Consider the following 25,500-nt stretch of genomic DNA (forward strand, 5'->3'; position numbering starts at 1 on the left):
GATATTTTAAAGCAATTTCTAAATTAATAATCAAATTAAAAGTATATTATACTTTCTATGTATTTCTCCAAGTAAACTTCAATTCATAATCAATTATTCAAAAACCTAATCACAATTTGAAGAAAGAGTAATTTCTTTAGTATATTCCTTAAAGTAATTTCAACATGGTTTTCAAAATTTTAATTAAACATTAAAAAGAAATACATCCAAACATACCCTTAATCATTTAAAAGAAAGAGGAAAAAAAATCAGATAGTCAATGCAGAAATCTTCTACTCAGAGATACATGAATGGCCTGATCAAAATGGTAAGGCAGACTGTTGTTCTAAGTTCTTCTGTGGTTCAATCTAACCACAACTCAAAAATGAAAGAAAGCCCGAAAAATTAAAGGGAAATGACAATGATTAATCAGTGATGTTATGGTTAATCGCATAGCTAATGATAGCCGGTTAATCTTGTTTGAGAGGAAGGCGTGCGCCACGTACAAGTGTGAAGCCTAAGGATGCCACCATTGCAACCAGGTAACCAGCCATGGCTCCATAACTAACACAAACAGGCCACTCCTGTAGAAACAAGAGAAGAAGAAAGCATGTTAGGGCCCTAAGATGAAAGATTATGAACCAAATGCCATTTCCCAGATCATGAAACAAGATAAACAACCCGTATCAGTAATCAAATCTTCTGGAGAAGGGAAACAAATATTGGGTTCCAGAAAAATGTGGATTTCAGGGAGAAGGATGTAGAAAATGGAGAATGAAAAAGAAGGGAAAGGGTCGGGGGAAAGAGTTGGGAGAAAGATAAGAAAAGCTAGTCCTGGTTGGAACAATTTATTTGTTGCCTAAAAGCCTTTTTTGCCTTTTTAAACCTTCAAATGGACTTAGCCTGTAAGTAAACACACACTAAGAACACTTTAAAGCAAAAGGGGTTTGCCATTGAAAAGCTTTTTTGGGTGAAAAAGAACTGCTTTTTGAGTTTCAACATTTTTACTTTCTCATCAAAAGTAGTCCTCTTCTATGATCAGTTATTTCCAAAGAATCTCTTCATCAGAAGCTATATTTGTACTAAACAGACTGACGAATAAATGGGAAACATAGCTAAAGATTCAAATCCTAGGTTTTGGCACCAGAGCTAAAGGGCCAGAAACAAGGCCACACTTTAAGATTTTTACACTTTTTTTACAATCAAGACTTACATATAGGCTATTTATTGACTTTACAAGGACACAGATTTGCACTAGTGGGTACATTATTATACAATCCAATACCTACTACATATTCCTGATGAAGTACCCATATGTCAAGAGTTAAATATACTAAACAACTTAAATACTTTGTATACAGAAGCTCAAGTACAAAAACATTTCCAGTTTGGATTTTCTTGGACAGAATTTGATAGTCTATAATCAATATGAAAAGCTAGAAAATGAATGGTCTCCATAACTTTTTGACAGGGGTGGGGGGGTGACTAGGACCTACACAAGCTAAATTGTTCTATTCAAGCTATTCCAACTAGAACAAAGAAGAGACATAAAATAACACCTAATGTCAAGAAAAAATCTTAAGCAAAGTAACCCTATTCCATCACAGACAACTTCTCAACAAAAGGGATAATGGATTGCTGAGGGAATGTGTTCTTCTACGTCTTCACATCCTCCTCCTACTTCCTTAAAAACCCATCATAGAACCAGCCCATTCTTTCTTCATTTCACTAATCCAAATCTTACTTCTAAAACCCTCAACTAACGTTACTAGCCTCTAACTTCAGGCTATTTCCTGGTCACCTCAAAACAAGAATGTGGTTATTGTGGAAGTTCCGAGAATCTAGCCTTTGAAATTCCAGAAACTATTTACCTTCAAAACCTTTTCTTGGACCCCAACAATCATCTTCCATCCTCAAATATCATAAAAACAGTGTTTCCTAGAACTTAGCCCACCAGGGACAGATCCTAAACAAAATTATTCTTTATATAGTTTCCAAAACTGAAAACATAAAGTGGCTAATGTGAAAGTTCCACGAACATATCCATCTGTGTCTTGTGTGCTTGTGATTGTGCATGCATCAGGTATTCTGACAAGATCACCTTGGAGATTGGAAGCACACAATATTGTGCTTCACCTTCCATAACTAAAAGGAGAAAATTTTTAAATCGTGTGCCACATACATTATGCTATATCTGAGCAAAACGGAGGCCATCCCAGTGGGGGAAGGCATCCCTATGGAGACTCTTGCGTCGGTCTTGGGATGTAAGATAGGGAGTTTACCTACCTCCTACTTGGGTCTTCCCCTTGGAGCCCCTTACAAATCTACTAGGGTGTGGGATGCAATGGAAGAAAGATTCAGGAAAAGGTTGTCTCTCTGGAAAAGGCAATACCTCTCCAAAGGTGGCCGCCTCACCTTGCTAAAAAGCACTCTCTCTAGTCTCCCAACCTATTTCCTTTCCCTCTTTGTGATCCCCAAGAAAGTGTGCGCAAGGCTTGAAAAGATCCAAAGGATTTCTTATGGGGCGGTGGTGCCTTAGAGAATAAACCCCACTTGGTGAGTTGGAAGGCTATTTGTGCTACTAAAAAGAAAGGAGGTCTGGGCATTCGCAGTCTATCTACTTTTAATAAGGCCCTTCTTGGGAAGTGGTTGTGGAGATTAGCTAATGAGAATGAGTCCCTTTGGAAGCAAATTATCTCTAGTAAGTATGACCTCCAAGAGGGGGGTTGGTGCTCCAAAGGAGTGAGAGACCGCTATGGGGTGGGGTTTGGAAGGCTATCAGAAATGGTTGGGAGAACTTTCGTTCTCATTCCCGCTTCACCATAGGGGATGGCACTAGAGTGAAATTTTGGAAGGACTTGTGGTGCGGAAATCAAGCTTTGAAAGAAGCTTTCCCCATCTTGTTTAATCTTTCCGTCAACAAAGAAGGTTGGGTAGCTGAGGCTTGGGAGGAAGACGAAGTTGGGGAAGCTGGGGACTTCGTTTTAACAGGCACCTTAATGATTGGGAGGTGGGAGAAGTAGAAAGCTTATTATGTAAGCTTCATCCTTTGACCATTAGAAGAGGTGTAGAGGACTTACTCCGGTGGAAAGAGAACAAGAATGGGACCTTTTCTATCAAGTCTTTTTACAGTTCACTTTCAAGGGACACCAAGCCCCCCTTCCCGGCTAGAACTATTTGGACGCCTTGGGTTCCAATTAGGGCTAGCTTCTTTGGGTGGGAGGCGGCTTGGAACAGGCTTCTCACCACTGACCGCCTGAAGAGATTTGGTTGGAGCATCCCCAACAGATATTTTTTGTGTAAACAAGAGGAGGAAACCACAGATCACCTTCTTCTATTTTGTGAAAAAGCTAGAATGTTATGGCTTTTGATCTTCTCCCTTTTTGGGGTGCAATGGGTGATGCACTCCTCTGTGAAAAGAAACCTCCTGAGTTGGCATGGTTCTTTTGTGGGCAAGAAAAGGGAGAAAGCTTGGAGAGCTGCCCCCCTCTGCCTAATGTGGACCATTTGGAAAGAAAGGAATAGAAGGGCTTTCGACGATATTGAGAGGAACGATCAAGATATTAAATCCATTTTTTTGTACACTTTTGTGAATTAGGTTAGGGTATACATAGAGGAACACACATTGTCTTTGATAGATTTCGTTGACTGGCTAGCCACCAAGTAAGGGTCAGGCTTGTTTGTCCTTTTGTTTTTTGCTGATTTGTACTTGGCATACTACGTGTATACCCTTTCTCTAGCCTTTTGGCTCTTAATGAATTTTCTTTACCTATCAAAAAAAAAAAACATTATGCTATGTCAGCTATATGTTACATAATTAAAATATTAAAAAAATGTCAGATAAAATAAAACCACGAAATGCAGTCAGGCTTATAATCAAACTCTCTGCCACCATAGGCAGTCTGCAATATGCAACAGTATTATTAATTTGAAGCAATCTGTGACAAAATTAAAATGGAACCAGACAAGGAAAGAAAATAAGCCACAGGTTGAATCTTAAACAAATTGTGCTAAATAGTATATCAGTTATAGCCAAAAGTCCAAAAATACTTGCTTGGAACCCAAAAGAATTCCCATGGGACTAAAATTCTGGGAAACTTCACAGCAAGATTTATGTAGTATATGTGATCAAATCTGTGCAGAGAAACAACTGAAGAGGAGAGGAACATGAGCAAGCATGTTCACAAGTTCTAGGTAATGGTACAGGATGAATTTTGCCAACAACTTACCTGCCATGGTCTTTCCCAATCAAGTGGCATGGGCCAAGCCCCTAACCAAGCTCCAATAATAGCACCATGTGCTGGTAGGCATATCATATAATCAATAGCTCCAATAGGCCTGAAAGTGAATAATGTGAAATGTCATAACAGCTCATAAATAACAATAATACTTGACCCAGGCAGTGGCACAACTGCATAACCTTTTTTCTATAATAAAAACCAGTGATTGCTAATATCATATACCCAAAAAAAATAGAGCTAATTGTAAGATAATACGCCATATGATAGAATATGAAGATAAAACACCTGATATATGAGAACTCACTTTGTGTGTGCAAAGACACGCTGCCAATCTGTCCATGATGAACCAAAAACACAAGCCGCAGGAACAAACTGCCAATACGCAACAAATAAGCTCATAAATGTATAAGAAGCAGGGACAAAATCATAATTAGGAAATAGAAAAGAAAAACGCTCAACAAAATTGGAATAGATGAAAACAATAATATTTCGATTATTATAGTTTGACGTATAACTTGATCTTGAAATCGAGTTTGATAGAGAGAAATGAGGTCAACGCGTTGAGCAAAAAGAAAAAAAAAAACTTAGGCTCTGATTGGGAATTGTTTTCGAAAATAATTTTGAAAAACAATTTTTAAGAACAGTTTTTAAAAATTGGTCCCTGATATTTTGTAAAACAAAATTTTGTTTAGGAACATGATATCCTCTTAACCTGTTTTCTATATTTTTAAATATGCTTTCAAAATAACTTTTATCTATAGTACTTTATTTTTAATCCTTCTCCATATTTGTATAATTATTTTATAAAACAATCCTTAGAAAACAAATAAAAACAACTAAAAGATTATCTTTGAAAACACTTTGTTTTCTATTTTTAAGAACAAAAAACTATTTCCAATTTTTTGATTGTCAAAATTATTTTCCCATTTTTTTGTTATGGAGATTAGAAAATTGTTTTCAAAAACTATTGCCAAGCAAGGCCTTAATCTTTGTCTTGGGATTGTCTAAAAATAATGTTAAAGATAAAAAGGTGAAAACAAAAAATAAAACCTAGCATTAAAAAACAACTACCTACTTAACTTTTGCTTCAATTAAAATAGAGGGATATTACAAGATAGAACATTGTAAAGAACTGAATACTTACAGTCAATAATGACATTAGAAGAGACCAGTTAATGGTCCTCGGTAAATACCTGTGTTGAACAACAAAGATTCAAAATCAATGCAGGCCCATTTTGACACCCATGGAAATTGAAGTGTCTTAGTGTATATTCAATGTAATTCTGTGAACAAATCCATCATTGTTTAAATGGGGCACTGATGGAGAGTGGCAGCATCACCTTGAAATGGTAGGAAAACCATCGAATTTCATGAAATTATAAACTTGGTCCTATATCATTGGCTATGAAAAGGGCTCCATTTTCTTTTATCAATGGCACCATGCAAGATGATGGACTTGCATCTTCCTCACCATGTAGTACATTGGGCCATTCAATTTCCATTGACAACTAAACATGACCTAGATGCATTTAAAACACTAAAAATTTTAGCAAACTTTTGATAAAACCAACGATCCTTTACAGTGGTGGAAGATTAGATTCGGAGAGACATAAATCACAGTTGAGGTTGGACAGCCACAAAAAATCCTGAAGTCAAATATCCAAGTTAAATTTATCCATGCTCGGGCTTTTAAAAGGTAATATTTATTTATTATGTATTTTTTTATAAAAATGTAATCACTTTGGAAACAAGGGGTCTATGTACCTGCCAATCATGGAATATTGTATTTTGTTTTTTGGGCTGAAGGGCTGAAGGAGTTGATCCACTTCCTTCCAGCCTAAACTGTGATTTTTGTCCAATTTTATGCTAACAAACATAGCAAGAAACTATCATTTCACATACTGAATGCCAACAGGTGCACCCAAAGCAATAGCTCCAAATATATTGATGAGAGCCCCTACAGAGTAGAATATATACCAACTAAGCTTAGTACAGAAGCAGTCATAAAGAGAAAACAAAATAAATAGAAACCGATAAAGAATAGGTAGAGAACAGACCACAAGAAAAAATCAAAGATATTTTAAGTTGCTTTAACCAATTGTTTTCTTATGGCATCATTCTCAATCTATACTTCATTTATGTCAAAAAAAAAAAAAATACATTTTGCCAAGAAGCTCATGGTCATTTGGTTTCAAACAAATTCACAGGAAAAAGTTTCATTAATATCTCAATTTTCTCACTGAACGTTTTCCTACATAGCTAGAGCATTCTCCTCATTTAGCATAGGAACGAAGTTTCATCTAATCTAAATCTTTTATTTTATTTTTCTCAGAAATTCAGAATAGTTTTCCATCAAAAAATATATATTTTATATAATTGATTAGTCATTTCATGGAACAGAAAACATGCACACATAGGATCATGATCCATTATATGCTACTATTTAAAACTAACCAAGTGGAATTCCCAATAAGCCTCGTCCCACTGCTTTCCAATACTGCAAATCCCATAAAGAAACCAAAATGAATTCCACAAATAAAAGGAACTAAAGTAAAAGGCTCCATTTGGTTGTTGAGAAAATGCAGAAAAGAAAAGAATGTATATACAAAATTATGAATACAACTGACTGCAGATGTTTTTTATGATTGCCTCATCCAACCATTCTCTTCATTTGTCTTGATTCTCATTCCCTCTCCAATAATCTAAAAAAAGAAACATAAACCTCAAAACCCCACTATTCTTTCCTTTTCCTGCATTTTCTCATCAGCCAAACAAAACCATGAAGACAACTGACTCGGAATATTTGATTGCCTAATTATGTGTTCCAATTCCAATACTCCCATCCTCAATAAACATGAACTTCCAAAACCCAATTTTCTTTCGTTCTGCATTTTCAGAGCAACCAAACAAAACCATAGATATGAATGACTCGAAATATTCTATAGCTTCATGCACCCCAGTATCTCTATTGTGTCAATGCCAAGATTCCCATCCCCAATAAACAAAACACACAGACACCCATAAATCCCAAAACCCCACTTTCCTTTTCATTTTCCCTTTCCCAGCAACCAAACACCCATAAACCAATAAATAAATAAATAAATAAAACTACCCACCGAGCATTCTTTCGGATTCTTTCGAAACCGACTATAAACAAGGACCACGATCGGGGTTTCAAAGACCTACAAACATAAAAAAATAAAAATAAAAATAAAAAAATAAAAAAAACCACAAAAGAAAACAAGTCAAAAACGAAGCGAAATCAAAATATTTGGAATCAGCAACAGAGATGAGATGAGATGAGAGATACCCAGATGAGGAGGAGGGTATGGACGGGATCAGAAATGAGATTGGTGGAGAAGAAACTGTGGGTGGCCCAGAACGAGAGAGCTAAGCCTAGGGCGCAAACCAGGTGAGACCCAATTGCATGTGAAGCTGATACTGGGGATGGTGCGTCATTTCGAAAATGATTTTGATGCTTCTTCTCCTTCTTTAGAGTCATTGCTTGTGTGGAGGTTTTGAAATCAATCTCCACAGCTTTCATGTTTGAAACTTTGATCTTCACCTCCGATACGGAGAACCAAACAAGAAAGGGAAATGTTTAAAACATGAAAGCTGTGGTTTTAAAATAAAACACCTTATTTTTAGTTTTTAACTTTTTAAGATCAGAAAACCGTTTTCTATCCGCTTTGACATCAAAAGTAATTTATTTTTTACATAAATATCCTTTATTATTTCCACTATTTACATGTAGTTTTAAAATAAAATATTATTTTTACAAGAAAAAAAAAATAAAAACATTTTTGTAAAAATAAGGCCAAAAAAGATAAATAATTAAATTTTCAAATTTCAATTTTTAATTACTCTTTTAATCAAATAACCTTTTAACTAACTACCGGTATATTTTATAAAATCCTAAAGAATATGCGTATATTATTAGTAGTACAAGTAGAAAAATACCAATATCATACTACCATTTAACTAACTAGCCTACATAAACCAACCTACAAAACGGGACGATATGCAAAATCACTGTATCTTCCTTTTGCTTTCTGCTATAGTCATTCTGCCTCTGAATCCTCTTCATAAGAGGCAGATGACTTTAGCAGAAAGCAAGAGAAAGAGACAGTCATGGAGGAGAAGAGAGGAGAGGAACAAGGTCAGTCATGGTTTTCTTGTTTGTTTTCTTTATTCAATTCTCTTTTTTTTTTCTTTTTCTTTTTTCGGTTTTTTGGTTTGATGATGTTAATCTTTTTAATGATGTTGGATTCAAAAATAAGAGAAGAAAATTGTGAATCTTGTGTTTGAATGTTATATTGTGATATTTTCAATGTTTTGAATAGAAATTTTTAAAATATTAAAAAAATATTTTTTAGGAAAAGACTATCCAAACAAGTTAAAGAATCTTTTATTTGTTTTTTCTTGAAAAAATTAGGATAATTATTTTTTAATACAATTTTCTTTTTTTTTTTAGAACAAAAGAATACGTTAATCAATTAAATAGTTGTTTTCTCTTTTCAAAGAAGATCTTTTAATTATTTTTAGTTGTTTTTTTAATAATTATTAAAACATATAAAATAATTAAAAATTTATTAAAAACGGTTTAAAACATTTCAAGTTAGATTTTTGTTTTATAAAATATCAAGAACAATCTTCAAAAACTATTTTTAAATTTTTTATTTCGAAAATAAATACCAAGCAGGACTGTATATTGACCATTGGGATATCAAAGTTTGATGATTTTATCCCAACATTATGATTATCATGAAAAGTAGATTTTTTTTTATTTTTTTTGGTTCTTAAATAATCAATAACAGGTGAAGATTTGGCATTCTATGTTGACGAGTTTTATTTATTTTTTCTTTTTTATATGTACTTTTGATTTAAAAAATAATCAATTGAGTCATTAAGTTGGAGTTTTTTCTTTTAAAAAAATTCTATATATTTATATTAAAATTTAAAGGGTTAATTTCATTTACCTCCAAATTTTTGCTATTAGGGGGTGTTTGATATATAAGAATAAGGAATGAAAATGAATATTTTATTTTCGTTTTATTTTTTTTTTTGTGAATGACGATGAATTTGATAATTTCATTTCTAATGTTTGAATGAAGTTAAGAATTCAATATTGGAATGAGAATGAAAATAAGATAAATTAACAATAATAATTATGCATAGTTTAAAATATTTTTTTATTTTTAAAGAATAAATTTTGAGAGTTTTTTTATTACTAAATAATAAGACTGAAAAAAATTACATTTTATTATTTAAAAAATATTTTTAAAGAATAAATTTTTTATTTTATTCTTTCCTTCATAAAATTTATTCAAATATAAAAATGAAGAAGGGAAGGAATGAGATGTGTATTCTCATTCCTCATTTCCACTTACCAAACACCTCATAAATACATGTAATTTTTAGTAATTTGAAATTTCATCAAATACATTTTTGTCCTTTTTATTTTTTATTTTAATTTATTTTATCTCTAACTCAAAATAAGGAGATATTTAATGAAATTTTTTGCCAAATCAAATGTACTTGGCTAAATCTTATGAGGAGTGGAGTGAAATTAACGTAAATTTAAATAGTAAATGGGAGAAAAATTAAATTAATAATAAAAAAACAAAATAAATTCATATATCTTTCAATAAAAATTAAAAACAAATACATGATATAATTATAATTCAGACAAAAGTCAAGTTAAGTTTTTTTTTTAGGGCATGGTTCCAATTCCGCTTATTTTTGAGAGAATTAAGGATGAAAATATTGATAATTATAAATATATCGATACTTCAATTTTATGGATATATAGGATATATGAGATGTAAAAATTAATAAATATTAAAAAATATTAAAAAAATTCTAAAAAATTATATAAGAAGTAAAACTATATATTTTAAAGTTATATATATATATATAATTTTTCATACTTGATAATAATATCCTCTACATCAATAAAAAATATAAAATTTATAAATATACATTTATTATTTAGTTGCATTATAGATTATTTTACAATATTATTATGATAATATGTCTATTTTTAAAATATATTTAATATTAAAATTATGATTCATTTTAATTTAAATATATTCAATGATATTAAATAAATAACAAGATATGTATAATTTTTTAATATTTATATTTATTAGATTTAATAAATATATAGATTATATAAAAATCTATTAAGAAAATTATGTTTTTATATTTTTGGTAATAAATTAAATCAAATATAAAAAAATAATTATAATTTATTTATTTAATAATAAAAAATAAAAAATTAATAAAATATTAGTAAAATATCGGTTGATGGATATATCGCGAATATTTTAATCCTTGTGAGAGACCATGATATTCAAGGATAATTTTATAAGTTTTTAAATAATGGAAGCCTTCGGAAGACCTCTTTTCTTATATGTCTTCATTTTTCCTTTTAAAAAAATTATAGTAATTATATTTTTTGAAATAATAAAAAATAAAAATTTTGTGTCATTTTCTTTTCTTACATTTTTTTTTTCCTTTTATTTTCATTCTTCATATTTTAAGGGAACCAAACATAACTTAGCTATTTATGGAAATTAATCTAATAAAATAGATCAATCAATTAGAGTATGTTTGATAATGATTCTAAACAACTTTTTTTAGCCATTTCAACACTTAAATAATAAAAATTTTAAGTATTAAAAATATTAAAAGCACTTTATAAAATCATTGTCAAATGAGCTTTTCAGATTCTTATCCAAGAATTGTGGACTAATGTCCTAAAATTTGGGAGATTAGCATATTTTAAAGAAAAGTACTAAGAAGTTATTTGGAGAAGATTTATTAGAGAATTTTAAAAAAATAAAAAAAATTTAAAATTAATAAATTATTTTTATATCCTATTTCAAATTCATTTTACTTATTTAACTCTTCTATATAAAAATCAAATAATTTAAAAATATATAAATTTAGTATTAATTTTAATTATAATTGATTCAATGGTAAAACAAAACATAAGATATCATTTTTCTTAGTATTTTTTTAGTATTTTCTAGAACCAAATGTGAATTTAAAATTTTTTAAATATTAAAAATATTAAAAATATTAAAAATATTTCTTAAAATCATTGCTTACCATTTAAATAACTAACTAGTACTATGCTATATGCTATACGTAAACTTATAAATGTATAGAGAATATATGATTTGAAAATCAAAATGGGTGATGTCGAGAGGCACTGTATCTTCCTTTTGGTTTCTGGTCGGAGTTGTCTGCGACAATTCTTCCAGACATCAGAAGAAGAGACATTATTATTACTAGGGTTTAATTTTTAATCTTTTGTAGATAAATTATTAGTGGTTTCAAAGACTATATTCGGTTTTTGAAATTTTGAAGGAAAAAAACCCAATTTTCTTTCTTTCTGCATTTTCAGAGCAACCAAACAAAACCATATAGACAAATGACTCGAAATATTCTACAGTTTCATGCATCCCACTATCTCTATTGTTTCAATACCAAGATTCCCATCTTCGAGAAAGAAAACACACACAGACACAGACACCCACAAACCCCACTTTTCTTTTCATTTTCCCTTTCCCAGCAAACAAACACCCATAAACCAAAAAAAAAAACAAAAAACTACCCACCGAGCATTCTTTCGAAACCGACTATAAACAAGGACCACGATCGGGGTTTCAAAAACGAAGCGAATTCAAAATGTTGAAATCAGCAACTGAGATGAGATTAGAGATACCCAGATGAGGAGGGGGGTGTGGGCGGGATCAGAGAACCAAGGTCGGTAATGGTTTCTTGGTTGTTTTCTTTATTCAATTTTTTTTTTTCTTCTGCCTTCTTTTTTATTTTATTTTATTTATTTATTTATTTTTTTATTTTACGGATCTTATGTTTGAATATTATATTGTGATATTACCAGGGTTGGATTTTTGAATAACAATTTTTAGTGATTTACAAATTTCTTAGAAAGTTTGATGAAAAAAAAAACAAAAATGCGAAGAAAAAGAAAGAAAAACATATGTTTAGAATATGTTTTTAAAAATAAAAAAAAGCGCAGAAATGTTTTTCAACTAGAAACAAAAACAATTTTATGTTCTTAAAAATATAAAAAAATAATATATAAAAGAAGTCTTTTTTATTCTTTTAAAAATCCCTCTTTTTCTAAATATCTTTTTCCGAAAAGTAATTTTTTTAATTTATTTTTTCTTTTTATATGTACTTTCCAATACAATTGTAAATTGTATCGACGAGATTGATAGCCAATCATAGTCTAATCCAATTTATAATTCAAAGTACTTAACTCAAATCTATTCCAATCTTATTTTTCTAAATTACATTAGGTTTGAGTTTTGTTTTTTTTTTTTTTTAAATAAAAAAATTATGTATTATATAGTTGAGTGAAATTAACCTAAATTTAAATAGTAAATAAGAAAAAAAATTAATAATAGAAAAATAAAAATAAATTCACATATCTTTCTATAAAATTTAAAAATAGTTAATTTTTTAAACAATCCCTATGTGGAGAGAGTCCTAAAGCACTGTAAGCAAGTTACTCCACCAAGAGAAGATAGAATCCGCCAAGGGCATTCCCAGCAACATTAGCTAGTTATATGCAAAATCCCTCTTTTTCTAAATATCTTTTTTCGAAAAGTAATTTTTTTAATTTATTTTTTCTTTTTATATGTACTTTCCAATACAATTGTAACTTGTACCGACGAGGTTGATAGCCGTAGTCTAATCCAATTTCTAATTCAAAGTACTTAACTCAAATCTAATACAATCTTATTTTTCTAAATTACATTAGGTTTGAGTTTTGTTTTTTGTTTTTATTTTTTAAATAAAAAAAATTATGTATTATATAGTTGAGTGAAATTAACCTAAATTTAAATAGTAAATAAGAAAAAAAAATTAATAATAGAAAAATAAAAATAAATTCACATATCTTTCTATAAAATTTAAAAATAGTTAATTTTTTAAACAATCCCTGTGTGGAGAGAGCCCTAAAGCACTATAAGCAAGTTACTCCACCAAGAGAAGATAGAATCCACCAAGGGCATTCCCAGCAGCATTAGCTAGTTATATGCAAAATCCCTCTTTTTCTAAATATCTTTTTCCGAAAAGTAATTTTTTTAATTTATTTTTTCTTTTTATATGTACTTTCCAATACAATTGTAACTTGTACCGACGAGGTTGATAGCCCATCGTAGTCTAATCCAATTTCTAATTTAAAGTACTTAACTCAAATCTAATACAATCTTATTTTTCTAAATTACATTAGGTTTGAGTTTTGTTTTTTGTTTTTATTTTTTAAATAAAAAAATTATGTATTATATAGTTGAGTGAAATTAACCTAAATTTAAATAGTAAATAAGAAAAAAATTAATAATAGAAAAATAAAAATAAATTCACATATCTTTCTATAAAATTTAAAAATAGTTAATTTTTTAAACAATGGAAGCCCTAGCCAGCCCTATTTTCTTATAAATATATAATTATTCATCCCTCCATTTTCCTTTTAAAAATTTAACAGAATAATAAAGTTTATAAGAAAAAAAACCCCAATTTTTTTAAATCCAAATTTTTTTAATAAGTTATCTAATTATTTGAATGTTTCTTTTGTTTAAATTTTTTGTAGTATGGATCTTCTCTTTGTTTTGAATATTTTTTATTCGAGTCTCTTCTTTTTGATTTATGATTTTAAATCCTGTTCAATTTGATTTTTAATCTTTTCTACTTTGATTTGAATATCTTTGTTTAAAAGATTTTCTTTTATTCTTTTATGATATATTTCTTTTCCTAGAAATTTGATTTGTTGTTTCTTCTTTTGAATTAAATTTACCTGGCTATCTATAGAGTTTAATTCTTTTATCTTTGGAGAATTTAGAAAATAGAAACAAATTTCTTGGTTTTCATAAACTATTTTAATTCCTTCTTCATCAACCGTTAGAGGATAGAGAAGGCTTAAGAAAGGTGTTCCTAAAATCATTTCTTTGTTCATGTCTTTTACAAGGAGAAGAGAAATTTTGTAACAAACATTTTTATTACAAACATGAACATTTGAAACTTTGAATTCTACACCAAGAGCTTGTTTGTTTACACCAACAACTCTTTGTAGTGTTTTTTCAAAATATTCAGAGGGAATCAATCCTTCTTGAATACAATTAATATCAGCACCAGAATCAACTAATGCTATTATGTTTTTTGAAAAATCAGGTCTAATAAAGATTCTTATTTTGATATGCCATTTTTATCTTATCATTTTTGTGATAGTATTTACAAACAATTGAGAAGATTCTCCTTCTTCTTTTGATTCTTCATTTGGACCTTTTCCTTTTTCTAAGACTTTTATTCTTAAATCTAAATCTTCATTTTTGATTTAGCATTGTATTAATTTGAAGTTTGATTTCACTTATCTCATGTTGGAGGTCTTGTATCCCTACAGTCTTTGGTTTATTAGAAAATTTGTCTAACACAGTTTTTAGGCTGTAGTCATTATTATTTTCTAATTTCTTTTGGTTACTTTGCTTTTGAATTTCTAAGAATTTTTTAAAGTATTCCTTTTGAAGATTTGGATCAGGAATATTTTCTATGATTTCTATGAGAAAGTTGTTTTCACTAGATATCATATTGACCTGATGTATTTGACAAAGGCAGTTACCTACGCAATCACAAGAGGACTAGGAGGACGAACTATTTGAATCATTGGATGAGCTGTCTTCAAGAAGGAAGAATTGATTGTTTCCGAGTCTGATTTGATAAGATTTATCATTTGCTTCTTAAGACGTTTTCCTATGTCTAGATCAGCTATGATTTCTTTAACTTTGCAATTAGGAGCTATATGCCCCCTTTTGCCACATTTGAAACATTTGACATCATCCTTATATTTCTTTTTAGAGGGATGTTTTTGTATTTTTTATTTGAATGTTTCTTTTGTTTAGATTTTTTGTAGTATGGATCTTCTCTTTGTTTTGAATATTTTTTATTCGAGTCTCTTCTTTTTGACTTATGAAAATTTTCATGTCTAGAAGGAGGGGTGAGAGAGTATCATACCCGTATTGGGCACAAAAAGATCCTAACTCTTTTTTGGCAGATTTGAAGTCTTTTTTTATGGTAGCATTAACCTTGGCTAAAGAACAAAGGTTCAATGCTTCATGACTGACAAAATTTGTCAGTTGTCCATATGTCAAAGAATCATAAAGAATTATACCATTGTACATTTCTTTGATTCTTAGTTGAACTCTTTGACTAAAGACTTTGGGTAACCCGTTTAGAAATCTCTCTTTCCAATAGGGTTGGTTACAATTTGTTCTTGAGTGTACTTTGACAAAATATACCTCCTTATACCATCTGTAATCACTCAATTTGTCACAGTGTAAATTTTGAAAAATCTCAGAACTTCGAGATTGAAAGGAAAGGGGGTCACCTAGGAAGTGTTTGGTTATGGCATAGATCAAAGTATGAACCGCATTAGGGTTTCCACTTTCATCTATACTTTTTTGGATGAATCTCCTTTCTTCCTCAGTGAGAGCATTATCCCACCATCCTTTGAGTTGTCTAGTAAATCCTACTATCAAATGAAAGCAGATTGTTGGATCAAGGTTTCCTCTTGATTTATAGGTCGTGGAGGCTATAATCATTTCTTGGAGGATGTTTAGGACTTGATGGTCACTAACTCCATCTATGTTCCATTCATAGATGCCATCTCCATCATACTTTGATTGGATTATTTGACTTCTTTCTTCATATTGAAGATTCGGAGGTGTGGGTCTAGGATAAAAATTCCTAGTCCTACTTTGTTGTTTGAACTTATGAACAATCTTATTTATCTGAGGATCCTTATCCTCAAACATAGCTTGTATCTCATCTATATTTTCAGGAGTAATTTCTTCTATTACATTAATTGATTTTGTGTTTGAAGATGAGACTTGTTTGAAAGATCTAATTGTGCAATTTTACTTGTTAAGGTTTGAAGTAAATCTTGTTGATCATTTGAAAATTTTAACTTATGATTCCCTACTTCCGTGGGTTTGAAAATTGGACAATTTTTATCTAGATTTCTATCTAGAAAATGTGGAGTAACTATTTGACAAGAAGGTTGATGGTCTTCTAATTTATCTTCTATCCTATCAAGCTGGGAGGAGATAGTTCCTAATATTTGATTTGTAAAATTATTCTGTTGTTGAAGATTTTTACAATCTTTTAGAGTTATTGATCTTTTTTCATCATCTTTAGTGTTTATGATTTTGAACGGAGAAGCTATTACTTCCATATTTTGAGCGGTTATGGTTATTTCTTCCAAAGGAGGATGGTTTGCTACACTATTTTTGGACGCAGTTTTCCAAACTTGTCTCTTATGATGTTGACTTCCCCAAAGGGATAATCAAGGTTATTATTTGAAGCATAAATCTCCAAATAAGTGAACATAGTAATATTTATTCCATTTTGTTCCATACTCCTATACCATTCTTCCCTAAACTTATGTCTAGTTTGGGTGGTAAGCTTTGTAGAGAAAAACCATTCTATTTTTTCTCTATGTTTGAAAAGATGTAACTCTTTGTTTAGATAATCCTTATCTATTTGAAAAGGTTCTGTAATATCATCAATTACCATTAATTGATGAGGTTCATAAGGAGGTAACATTTGTGAAGGTGTTGGAGAGGTTGGAGGTGGAGATTCTTGCTTAACATACCTAGGATAAGGGATGTTAGGAGTAAAGTCTACGTTATCTAATTTGACAGGTGGCTTTCTTGAATCGAAAGAATATCTTGGTGGGGAAGAAGTTGTACTCCCTTGGGTTGACTCCTGGACAGAAATTCTGCTGCTTTGTCCAGTTTCTTTTGGAGGAAACTGAATGACAACATCTCCTTTGTCATCCTAAGTGATATAAAGTGGCTTCCTATGTTTAATAGCTTTTGGCACACTTATTTGTTTGAAATTCCAAGTATTTGAATGAGTTAGAGATGCCCAAGGAATCTCTAAGTGTGTCATAATAGAAGAGTGTTCTTCATTTGCTTGGAACAAAAGGGTCATTCCTTTTTTTGGTTTCACTAGACACTTTGCATCAACTGCAGTAGTCATTGCCTTATAGTATATTCGATATACTATAAGAATATTTTTGGCTCTAGGGTCCATATCATAACCTTTGGTTTGAATATTTAGAGTTAAGGCCTTTTGTATGGATAGATCATCTATACAACTTAACTCTAAATCAGGGAAACAATTGAAATAAACAAGGCCATGTGCCATGTTTGATTCTATGATTCCTAATAAGGAATCATCAAAGTTATTGTGTCTTGCATCTCTGAGGCAAACACAAACTGGTTTGTTTAACCCTAATCGGGTTAAAGGTTTGATTGCTACCTGTATGGCTCCTATATGAAGAATTTTGAATTTTTCATTTCTTAAAATTTCTATGTCTCTAGGTTTGAAGAGTTCTATAATTTCAGTCTGTGATCCTATAGAATGGGTATTTTTTGACACTTTGATTTTATAGGTTGCTCTAAATTCAAAGCTTCCTATTTGATATATTTTATGTTTTTCTTGTCTGGGCATTTCCCAATTTTTGATATATTTTTCAAGAACATCAATTGATACATTCAATTGATTTTCAAATTTTGAAGTATTTTCTTCTACCATTTTGAGATCATTTTCCATCCTGGTTATACTTTTACTAGAACTACTTCTACGAAGATTTCCAAATAAATTTGACATTTTGAATTATGTTTTCTTTGTTTAAGAGGACTGTTTATCGGGACCACCAGCGGGAACACCTAACGCCTACCATGGCTACAAGCGGCTTACCAACGCATAACAAGGGCTGACCAACGCTAAACAGTGGAAACTTAAACAAATATTCATAAAATAAATGGCAAATTTGATTTGAAAATAAATGCAGTAAATGGCTCTGATACCAATATGAAAAATATATGAAAAATATATTTGATGAAAAAAAAAACAAAAATGCAAAGAAAAAAAAATGTTTAGAACATATTTTTAAAAATAATTTTCTATTTTTGAAAGCTAAAAAATACGAAGAAATGTTTTTCGACTAGAAGCAAAAACAATTTTATGTTCTTAAAAATATAAAAAATAATATATAAAAGAAGTCTTTTTTATTCTTTTAAAAATCCCTCTTTTTCTAAATATCTTTTTCCGAAAAGTAATTTTTTTAATTTATTTTTTCTTTTTATATGTACTTTCCAATACAATTGTAACTTGTACTAGCAAGGTTGATAGCCCATCGTAGTCTAATCCAATTTCTAATTTAAAGTACTTAACTCAAATCTAATTCAATCTTATTTTTCTAAATTACATTAGGTTTGAGTTTTGTTTTTTATTTTTATTTTTTAAATAAAAAAATTATGTATTATATAGTTGAGTGAAATTAACCTAAATTTAAATAGTAAATAAGAAAAAATTAATAATAGAAAAATAAAAATAAATTCACATATCTTTCTATAAAATTTAAAAATAGTTAATTTTTTAAACAATGGAAGCCCTAGCCAGCCCTATTTTCTTATAACATATATAATTATTCATCCCTCCATTTTCCTTTTAAAAATTTAACAGAAAAATAAAGTTTATAAGAAAAAAAAACCCCAATTTTTTTAAATCCGAATTTTTTTAATAAGTTATCTAATTATTTTTTAAAATATCTCTTTTACTTCTCATGTCATCAATATAAATTGACAACTAGAATCTTCACGTAAAATTTTCCCTTCTTTTTAGATTTGTTATTATTATTATTATTTGAGATTTTTTTTCCGCCAACGTAAATAAGAAAAGTTGAGACTTATTTTTTTTCTACATGCACAAACATCTCATAGCAAAAGCGAGGTAGTTTGAAGAGTGTGGATATTAAAAATAGTAAAAAAAAAATCTAAAAATAATAATAATAATAAATCTAAAAAGAAGGGAAACATCTACATGGAGAAGTTTAATTTAAATTCATGTTGATGATATGACAAGTAAATGAGACATTTTAGGGAATAATTAGATAACTCATTATAAAACGAATGTATTTCAAATTATTTTTAAATAGATAAAGATAATATTGATTTAAAAAATTTGAGGTTCCATTTTTCATATATTTTTCATATTAGTGAATTAAAACTCAATTTTCCTTTATTTTTATTCCCTCAAATTTTAAGGACCCCAAACATAACCTAGTTATTTATGGAAATTAATATAATAAAATGGATCCATCAATTAATTCTTGCATAAAAGGTAAAATATTATGATTATAATTTATAGGTAACTAGATTCTTCTCCAAGAACTTTGGACTAGTGTTCAAAATATTGGGAGATTGGAATATTAGTATATTTTTAAGAAAAGTAATAAGAATTTATCTTTATAGAAGATTTATTTAGGTTATGTTTGCTTCATGAAAAATTTGAGAGAAATGCAAATGAAAGAAAATAGAAAGAAAAAGTAGAAGAAAAGAAAAAAAAATGAAGGAAAATAAAAAAATAAATTTGAAATTAATAAATTATTTTTATATCATATTTCAAATTCATTTTACTAATCTAACTCTTCTACATAAAGATTAAATAATTCAAAAATATATCATTTTCTTATTAATTTTAATTATAATTAATTTTATGATAAAACTAAATATAAGAAAATCGTTTTTCTTAGTCTATTTTTTCTTTTGTTAGTATTTTATGAAAACCAAACATAACCTTAATTAATCTTATAAATTTTGGGAAGATTGATTAGGTTAATCTCCCATGGTTTACTTTGCGACCACATATTAAAGGACACATATTATCATGAGCCAACCAAACTTTATCAAAGTAAATAATTCCAAATTATTTTTCAAAACATAATAAAACTTTAAATTCAATAATAATTATTTAATAATTTATTAGGACAAGTAAATTATTCCAAATAATTTTTAAAAATTTAATAAAAATTTAAATTCAATAATAGTTTATTAGGACAATTGTGCTCTAGGGGTTTCATATATTTACGTAAGTCAAATCACTCTACACTTCCATTTAAAACATTAACCCTATTAATAAATCCACATAAAAATTTTCAATACACTGGTTATTCTCTCCCACATATGTCTTTTTTTTTTCTTTTTTTTTTCTTCTCAACAATAAATCCTAAATCAAAATATGTTCTCAAAGTTTATTTATTAATAAAAATATAAATTTGAAATAAGTTCAAATTTCATTTTCATATTTTTTTAATCTACATACTAATATTATATTTTGCCACATGTAATTTTTTAAAAAACTTTGTTGTAAAATTATATGGTGATAGATAAAATATATATTTATGATCCTACTCATTCGACTAGTCCAACCAATGAACCGTAAACTGGTAACTTCTTCAGTTTAACCGTTATAAAAGCATTAGTTTTAGTAGAATTTCGACCTAGAAGCTGACATAAAAGGTATGTGGAAATATATGTGGAAATATATCCGTTGGAATCATCTTAAATTTATTCTACAAGTATATACTTTCTTTAGTTATTTTTCTTCCATCATAAATTTCATTTTTCGGATCAAAATTTGTGGTATTAAAAATTTATTCAAATGGGAAATAAAGGATTTCAATATAAGGGGGTGGGAAGGGAATGGGGAGGGGAGGAAATTTTAAGAAGGCCAAAAAATTTTTATGTTTGTAAATATGTTTTAAAGATAATTTTTATATGTAATGTTTTATTTTTAATCATTTATCATATTTATATAATTATTTTTTAAAATAATCTTTAAAAAATAACTAAAAAATGTTATCCTAAAACACACTATTTTTAGTTTTTAAGAACACAAACCTATTTTTTGTATTCTAGTTAGCAAATATATTTTCTTATCTTTTTATTCTAAAAAACAAAAAATTATTTTCGAAAACAGTTGCCAAACAACCTTAATCATTCCTCGTGCTTTTACTTGAAAAGTAATCTATTTTTGACATAAATTCCCTTCATCATTTTAAATGTTTATATGTAATTTTTTTTAAAAAAATATTATTTTTATAAGAAAAAAATAAGGACAATTTCGTCAAAATAAGGCTAAAAAAAGATAGAGGGTTAAGTTATCAAATCTAGGTTTTTAATGACCCTTTTAACCAAACAATCCAAGAATATGATAAGAATACTAATATCATAGTACCATTTAACTAACTATGCTTATTTCATAGGTACATAAACTTCATATAAAGAGAGATATGGATTGAAGATCAAAATAGGCAGAGATGCAACGTCACGGTGTCTTCCTTTTCGTTTCTGATAGGGTCATCTGCCTCTGAATCTTTCACAAGAGGCAGACGACTCTCTCAGCAATGAGAAGAAAGAGGCAGCCATGGAGGGTAGGAGCAAGGCGCGTGATGCTTTTGTTGTTCTTAATTTTTCTTTTCAATTTGGTTTTCTTTTTTCTTTTTCTTTTTCAATTTCGATATTTGCAATTGATTGTTACAATGATTTTGGTTTTTTAAAAAATAAATAAGAGAAAAAAAACTACAGATCTTGTGCTGGTATTATTATTAGGGTTTAATTTTTAATCTTTTGTAGAAAAATTGTTTGTGGTTTCAAAGGCCATATTTAGTTTTTTTTTTTTTTTGAAAATTTTGAGGAAAAAAAATGAAAATGAAAAATAGAATGAAATAATAAAATAAGAAAATTATAAAAATTTATTTTATTTTACTTTTTTTTTTCACCAAATTTTTTTGCCTTGGTTCTAGGAAAATACTAGGGAAAAAAACTCTTAAAAAAATGATTTTTTCATGTTTGATTTTATTATAAAATATAAAATAAAATAAAATATAATTATTTTATAAAAAATATAAAATAAAATAAAACTACCACCAAGCTTTCTTTCGGATTCTTTAGAAACCGACTATAAACAAGGACCGCAATCAGGGTTTCAAAGACCCACGAACATAAAAAATTAAAAAAGAAATCATAAAAAATAAATAAAATTAAATATGATGACATTCTTTTTATTTACTCACGATCTAATATCAATGCCAAAAATATTTAAATACGATTTTTTTTTAATTGTACATAGTTTTTAAATTCTTTTTAATTTTCATAAAATTTTTTATTAAGTAAATAAATTCTAAATCAAATTATATTTGATATATAAAATTTATTAATTTTTAAAAACAATTTAAAACACCTTATTTTTAATTTTTAAGATTAGAAAATCGGTTTCTATTTTATAATTATCAAACATGTTTTCTAATTTTTCAAAAATAGTTACTAGGTTTTAACCCTTATCCGCTTTTACTTGAAAAGTAATTTATTTTTTACTTCAAGTAATTTATTTTTTATATAAATATCCTTTGTTATTTCCACTATTTACAAATATTATTTTTATAAGAAAAAAATGATGGTATTTTTTTTTTTATCAAAATAAGGCCAAAAAAGATAAATGATTAAATTTTCAAATTTCAATTTTTAAAATCAAATAAGCTTTTAACTAACTACAAATGTATTTTCTAGAGTCCTAAAGAATATGGATATATTATTAGCATTATAAAATACCAATATCATACTATCACTTAACTATGATTATCCCATAAACTTATGTGCAAAATACTGTATCTTCCTTTTGCTCTCTGCTACCGTCATTCTGCCTCTGAATCCTTCACAAGAGGCAGATGACTTTAGCAGAAAGTAAGAGAAAGAGGCAGTCATGGAGGACTGGAGAGGAGAGGAGCAAGCTCGGTAATGGTTTTCTTGTTTGTTTTGTTTATTCAATTTTCTTTTTTTCTTTTTTTGGTTTGATGATGTTAATCGTTTTAATGACGTTGGATTCAAAAATAAGAGAAGAAAATTGTGAATCTTGTGTTTGAATCATGGATTGAAAAATTGGATTTTATTGGCGATATTTGGCAAAAAAATGGGCAAAATCGGCGATATTACAACCGATAAATCGGACGCGGAGCAGCCGGAGGAGGATTTAAAAAAATCACCGAAAATATCGCCGATATTTCGGTATTTTTACGGGAAATTTCCCGATATTTCCTACCAGACCAGCCCCCGCGCAAAGGATACAAAATCTGTCCAATTTCTTCTTCTTTTTTTTTTTTTTTCAAAAAAGAAACATAAGATGCAATTTGGTAATCTGATCATGATTTGCAGGCGAAGGTTGTGTTTTTCAGCCTGGCTCAAAAATCGTGGATTTAGGGTTCGTGAAATTTAAATCCAATGGCACAACAGCAAAAAGACCCCTAAAACAGATCCAGAAAACACAGGGAGCAAAAGAAAAACAATTTTTTGGTTTTCCTTGGGGGTTTTGCATGGATTTTCTCGGAAAAGGATGAATTTTCCCGGAAATCAAATGGGGGATGGATTTTCTTGGGAATCAAACGCGGGTTGCAAAAAAAATAAAATAATAATAACATGATTAGATTAGTACCTGCGAGGTTTGAGAGTGGCAGAGGAAAATAGGGCCTTTTTAGGGATTCTCTCGCCTGGAGGGCAACTTCAGAAGAGGGCTTAGTGAGAGAAGTGGGTGGCCTTTTGATTTTTAGATTTAGTAGAGATAAAAATTAAAAATAAAAACAAATCATGAGAACAATCATGGATTGAAATTTCGATTTTCATTGATGGTATTTTATAAATTAAAATTAATTTCATAAGATAAATTATTAATAATTTTAATTATTTAAATAGATTAATATTAATAGAAAAAATTATTACTACATATTTTTAATAAAATTTTAAAAATTAAATCTTAAATAAAATATTTTATATAAATTAATTTAATTTTTATTTTAAAATTTAATAAAACATGTTTTAATAAAAGAATTTTAAAAATTTAAAAATAAATATTGTCTTCAACAAGATGGACTTCCTTCATCTAATAATATAATAGAACCACATCGATTTTCCTTTTAATATTAAAGACTATTATAATGTCATATGTATTATATTTATGTATGGATTGTTTTTATTTAATAAAATCAAATATTTCTTAACTCAATTCTAATTTCATATACTTTCAAAATTCATATTTATTATTTTTAAAATTCAAATATCGAATCTACCGAGACGATGTTTTGGCTTTTGATCACACACACACACATCCGTGTATATATATATATATATATATATATGTTAATTACACTTACAAGTTTTCAAGATAACTTTAAAATGTATATTCTTACCTATTTTATCATTTTTTGAAGTTTTTCCAAGCATTTCTATGAATTTTAAATAATTTTCGTTGATATTTGTGAAAAAATATCTATCGATCTTCGATATATCCATAAAATCGAAGTACTGATATATCTGTAAAATCCGATATTTCAATTAATGGTTTGAAAGTTATATTGTGATATTTTCAATGTTTTGAATATAAATTTTAATGATTTATAAAGAAAAAAACAAAGAAACGTTCCAAACAAGAAACAATTGTATATTCTTAAGAATGATTAAAAATAAAGCAAAAGTTATTTTTTTAAAATATTTTAAAACATTAAAAAAAAACATTTTTAGGAAAAGACTATTCAAACAAGTTAAAAAATCTTTTATTTGATTTTTCTTGAAAAAATTAGGTCTTGTTTGACAATTGTTTTTTAAAGCAATTTTCTCTTTTTTAGAACAAAAGAATGTGTTTACCAACTAAATAGTTGTTTTATGTTTTCAAAAAATATCTTTTAGTTATTTTTTTATAATTATTTAAAAGTAATAATTATAAAAAATTTTAAAAAATTATTAAAAACAATTTAAAACATTTCAAGTTAGACTTTTATTCTATAAAATATTAAGAATAATTTTTAAAAATTGTTTTCGAAAACAAATACCAACATGACCTTATATTCACCATTGGAATATCAAAGGTTGAATACAATGATTTTATCAAAACATCATGATTATCATGATAGACTATATGAGGAAGTTTTTATTTTATTTTTTTATTTTTTTTTAAAGTTCTTAAATGATCGATGATTAGTGAAAATTAGACATTTCGTGTTGACGGTGGGTTTCATTTTCAATATTTTGAAGGAAGTTGTTAGTGATTTGAAAGGCTTTCTTGTGTTCTTGAAAGGTTTTTTTTTTTTTGTGTTCTTGAATACCACAAGGAAGAAAATAGAGAGAAAGAATAATATAAAAAAAAAATTATAAAAGTTTTTTTTTTATTTTAAATTTTTTCTAAGAGAAAATGTTAAATTCACTTTTTTTTTCCCCCTAAATTTAATTTGTTGGGAAAGTAATTTATTTATTTATTTTTTCTTTTTATATGTACTTTTTATTTAAAAAATAATCAATGGAGTCCTTAAGTTGGAGGTTTTTTTTTATTTTTTTATTTTTTTTATTTTCTCAAA

At 28.3% G+C, this 25,500-nt stretch overlaps 1 protein-coding gene across 1 annotated transcript; it reads right to left on the bottom strand.

Annotated features, from left to right (window-relative positions):
• Positions 1-201: 201 nt before the first annotated feature.
• Positions 202-7,829, bottom strand: LOC117921421 (phosphatidylinositol-glycan biosynthesis class F protein). The gene is made up of 8 exons (XM_034839260.1): positions 7,531-7,829; positions 7,337-7,402; positions 6,675-6,717; positions 6,123-6,177; positions 5,365-5,413; positions 4,525-4,592; positions 4,209-4,317; positions 202-563 (listed from the first exon to the last, which is right to left on the bottom strand). Exons 1-8 carry the CDS (start codon positions 7,762-7,764, stop codon positions 450-452), a joined length of 738 nt encoding a protein of 245 aa, XP_034695151.1. The 5' UTR covers positions 7,765-7,829; the 3' UTR covers positions 202-449.
• Between the last annotated feature and the right edge of the window lie 17,671 nt (positions 7,830-25,500).

Source organism: Vitis riparia, chromosome 9, assembly GCF_004353265.1.
Source record: "Vitis riparia cultivar Riparia Gloire de Montpellier isolate 1030 chromosome 9, EGFV_Vit.rip_1.0, whole genome shotgun sequence".
In the NCBI taxonomy this organism is placed as follows: domain Eukaryota; kingdom Viridiplantae; phylum Streptophyta; class Magnoliopsida; order Vitales; family Vitaceae; genus Vitis; species Vitis riparia.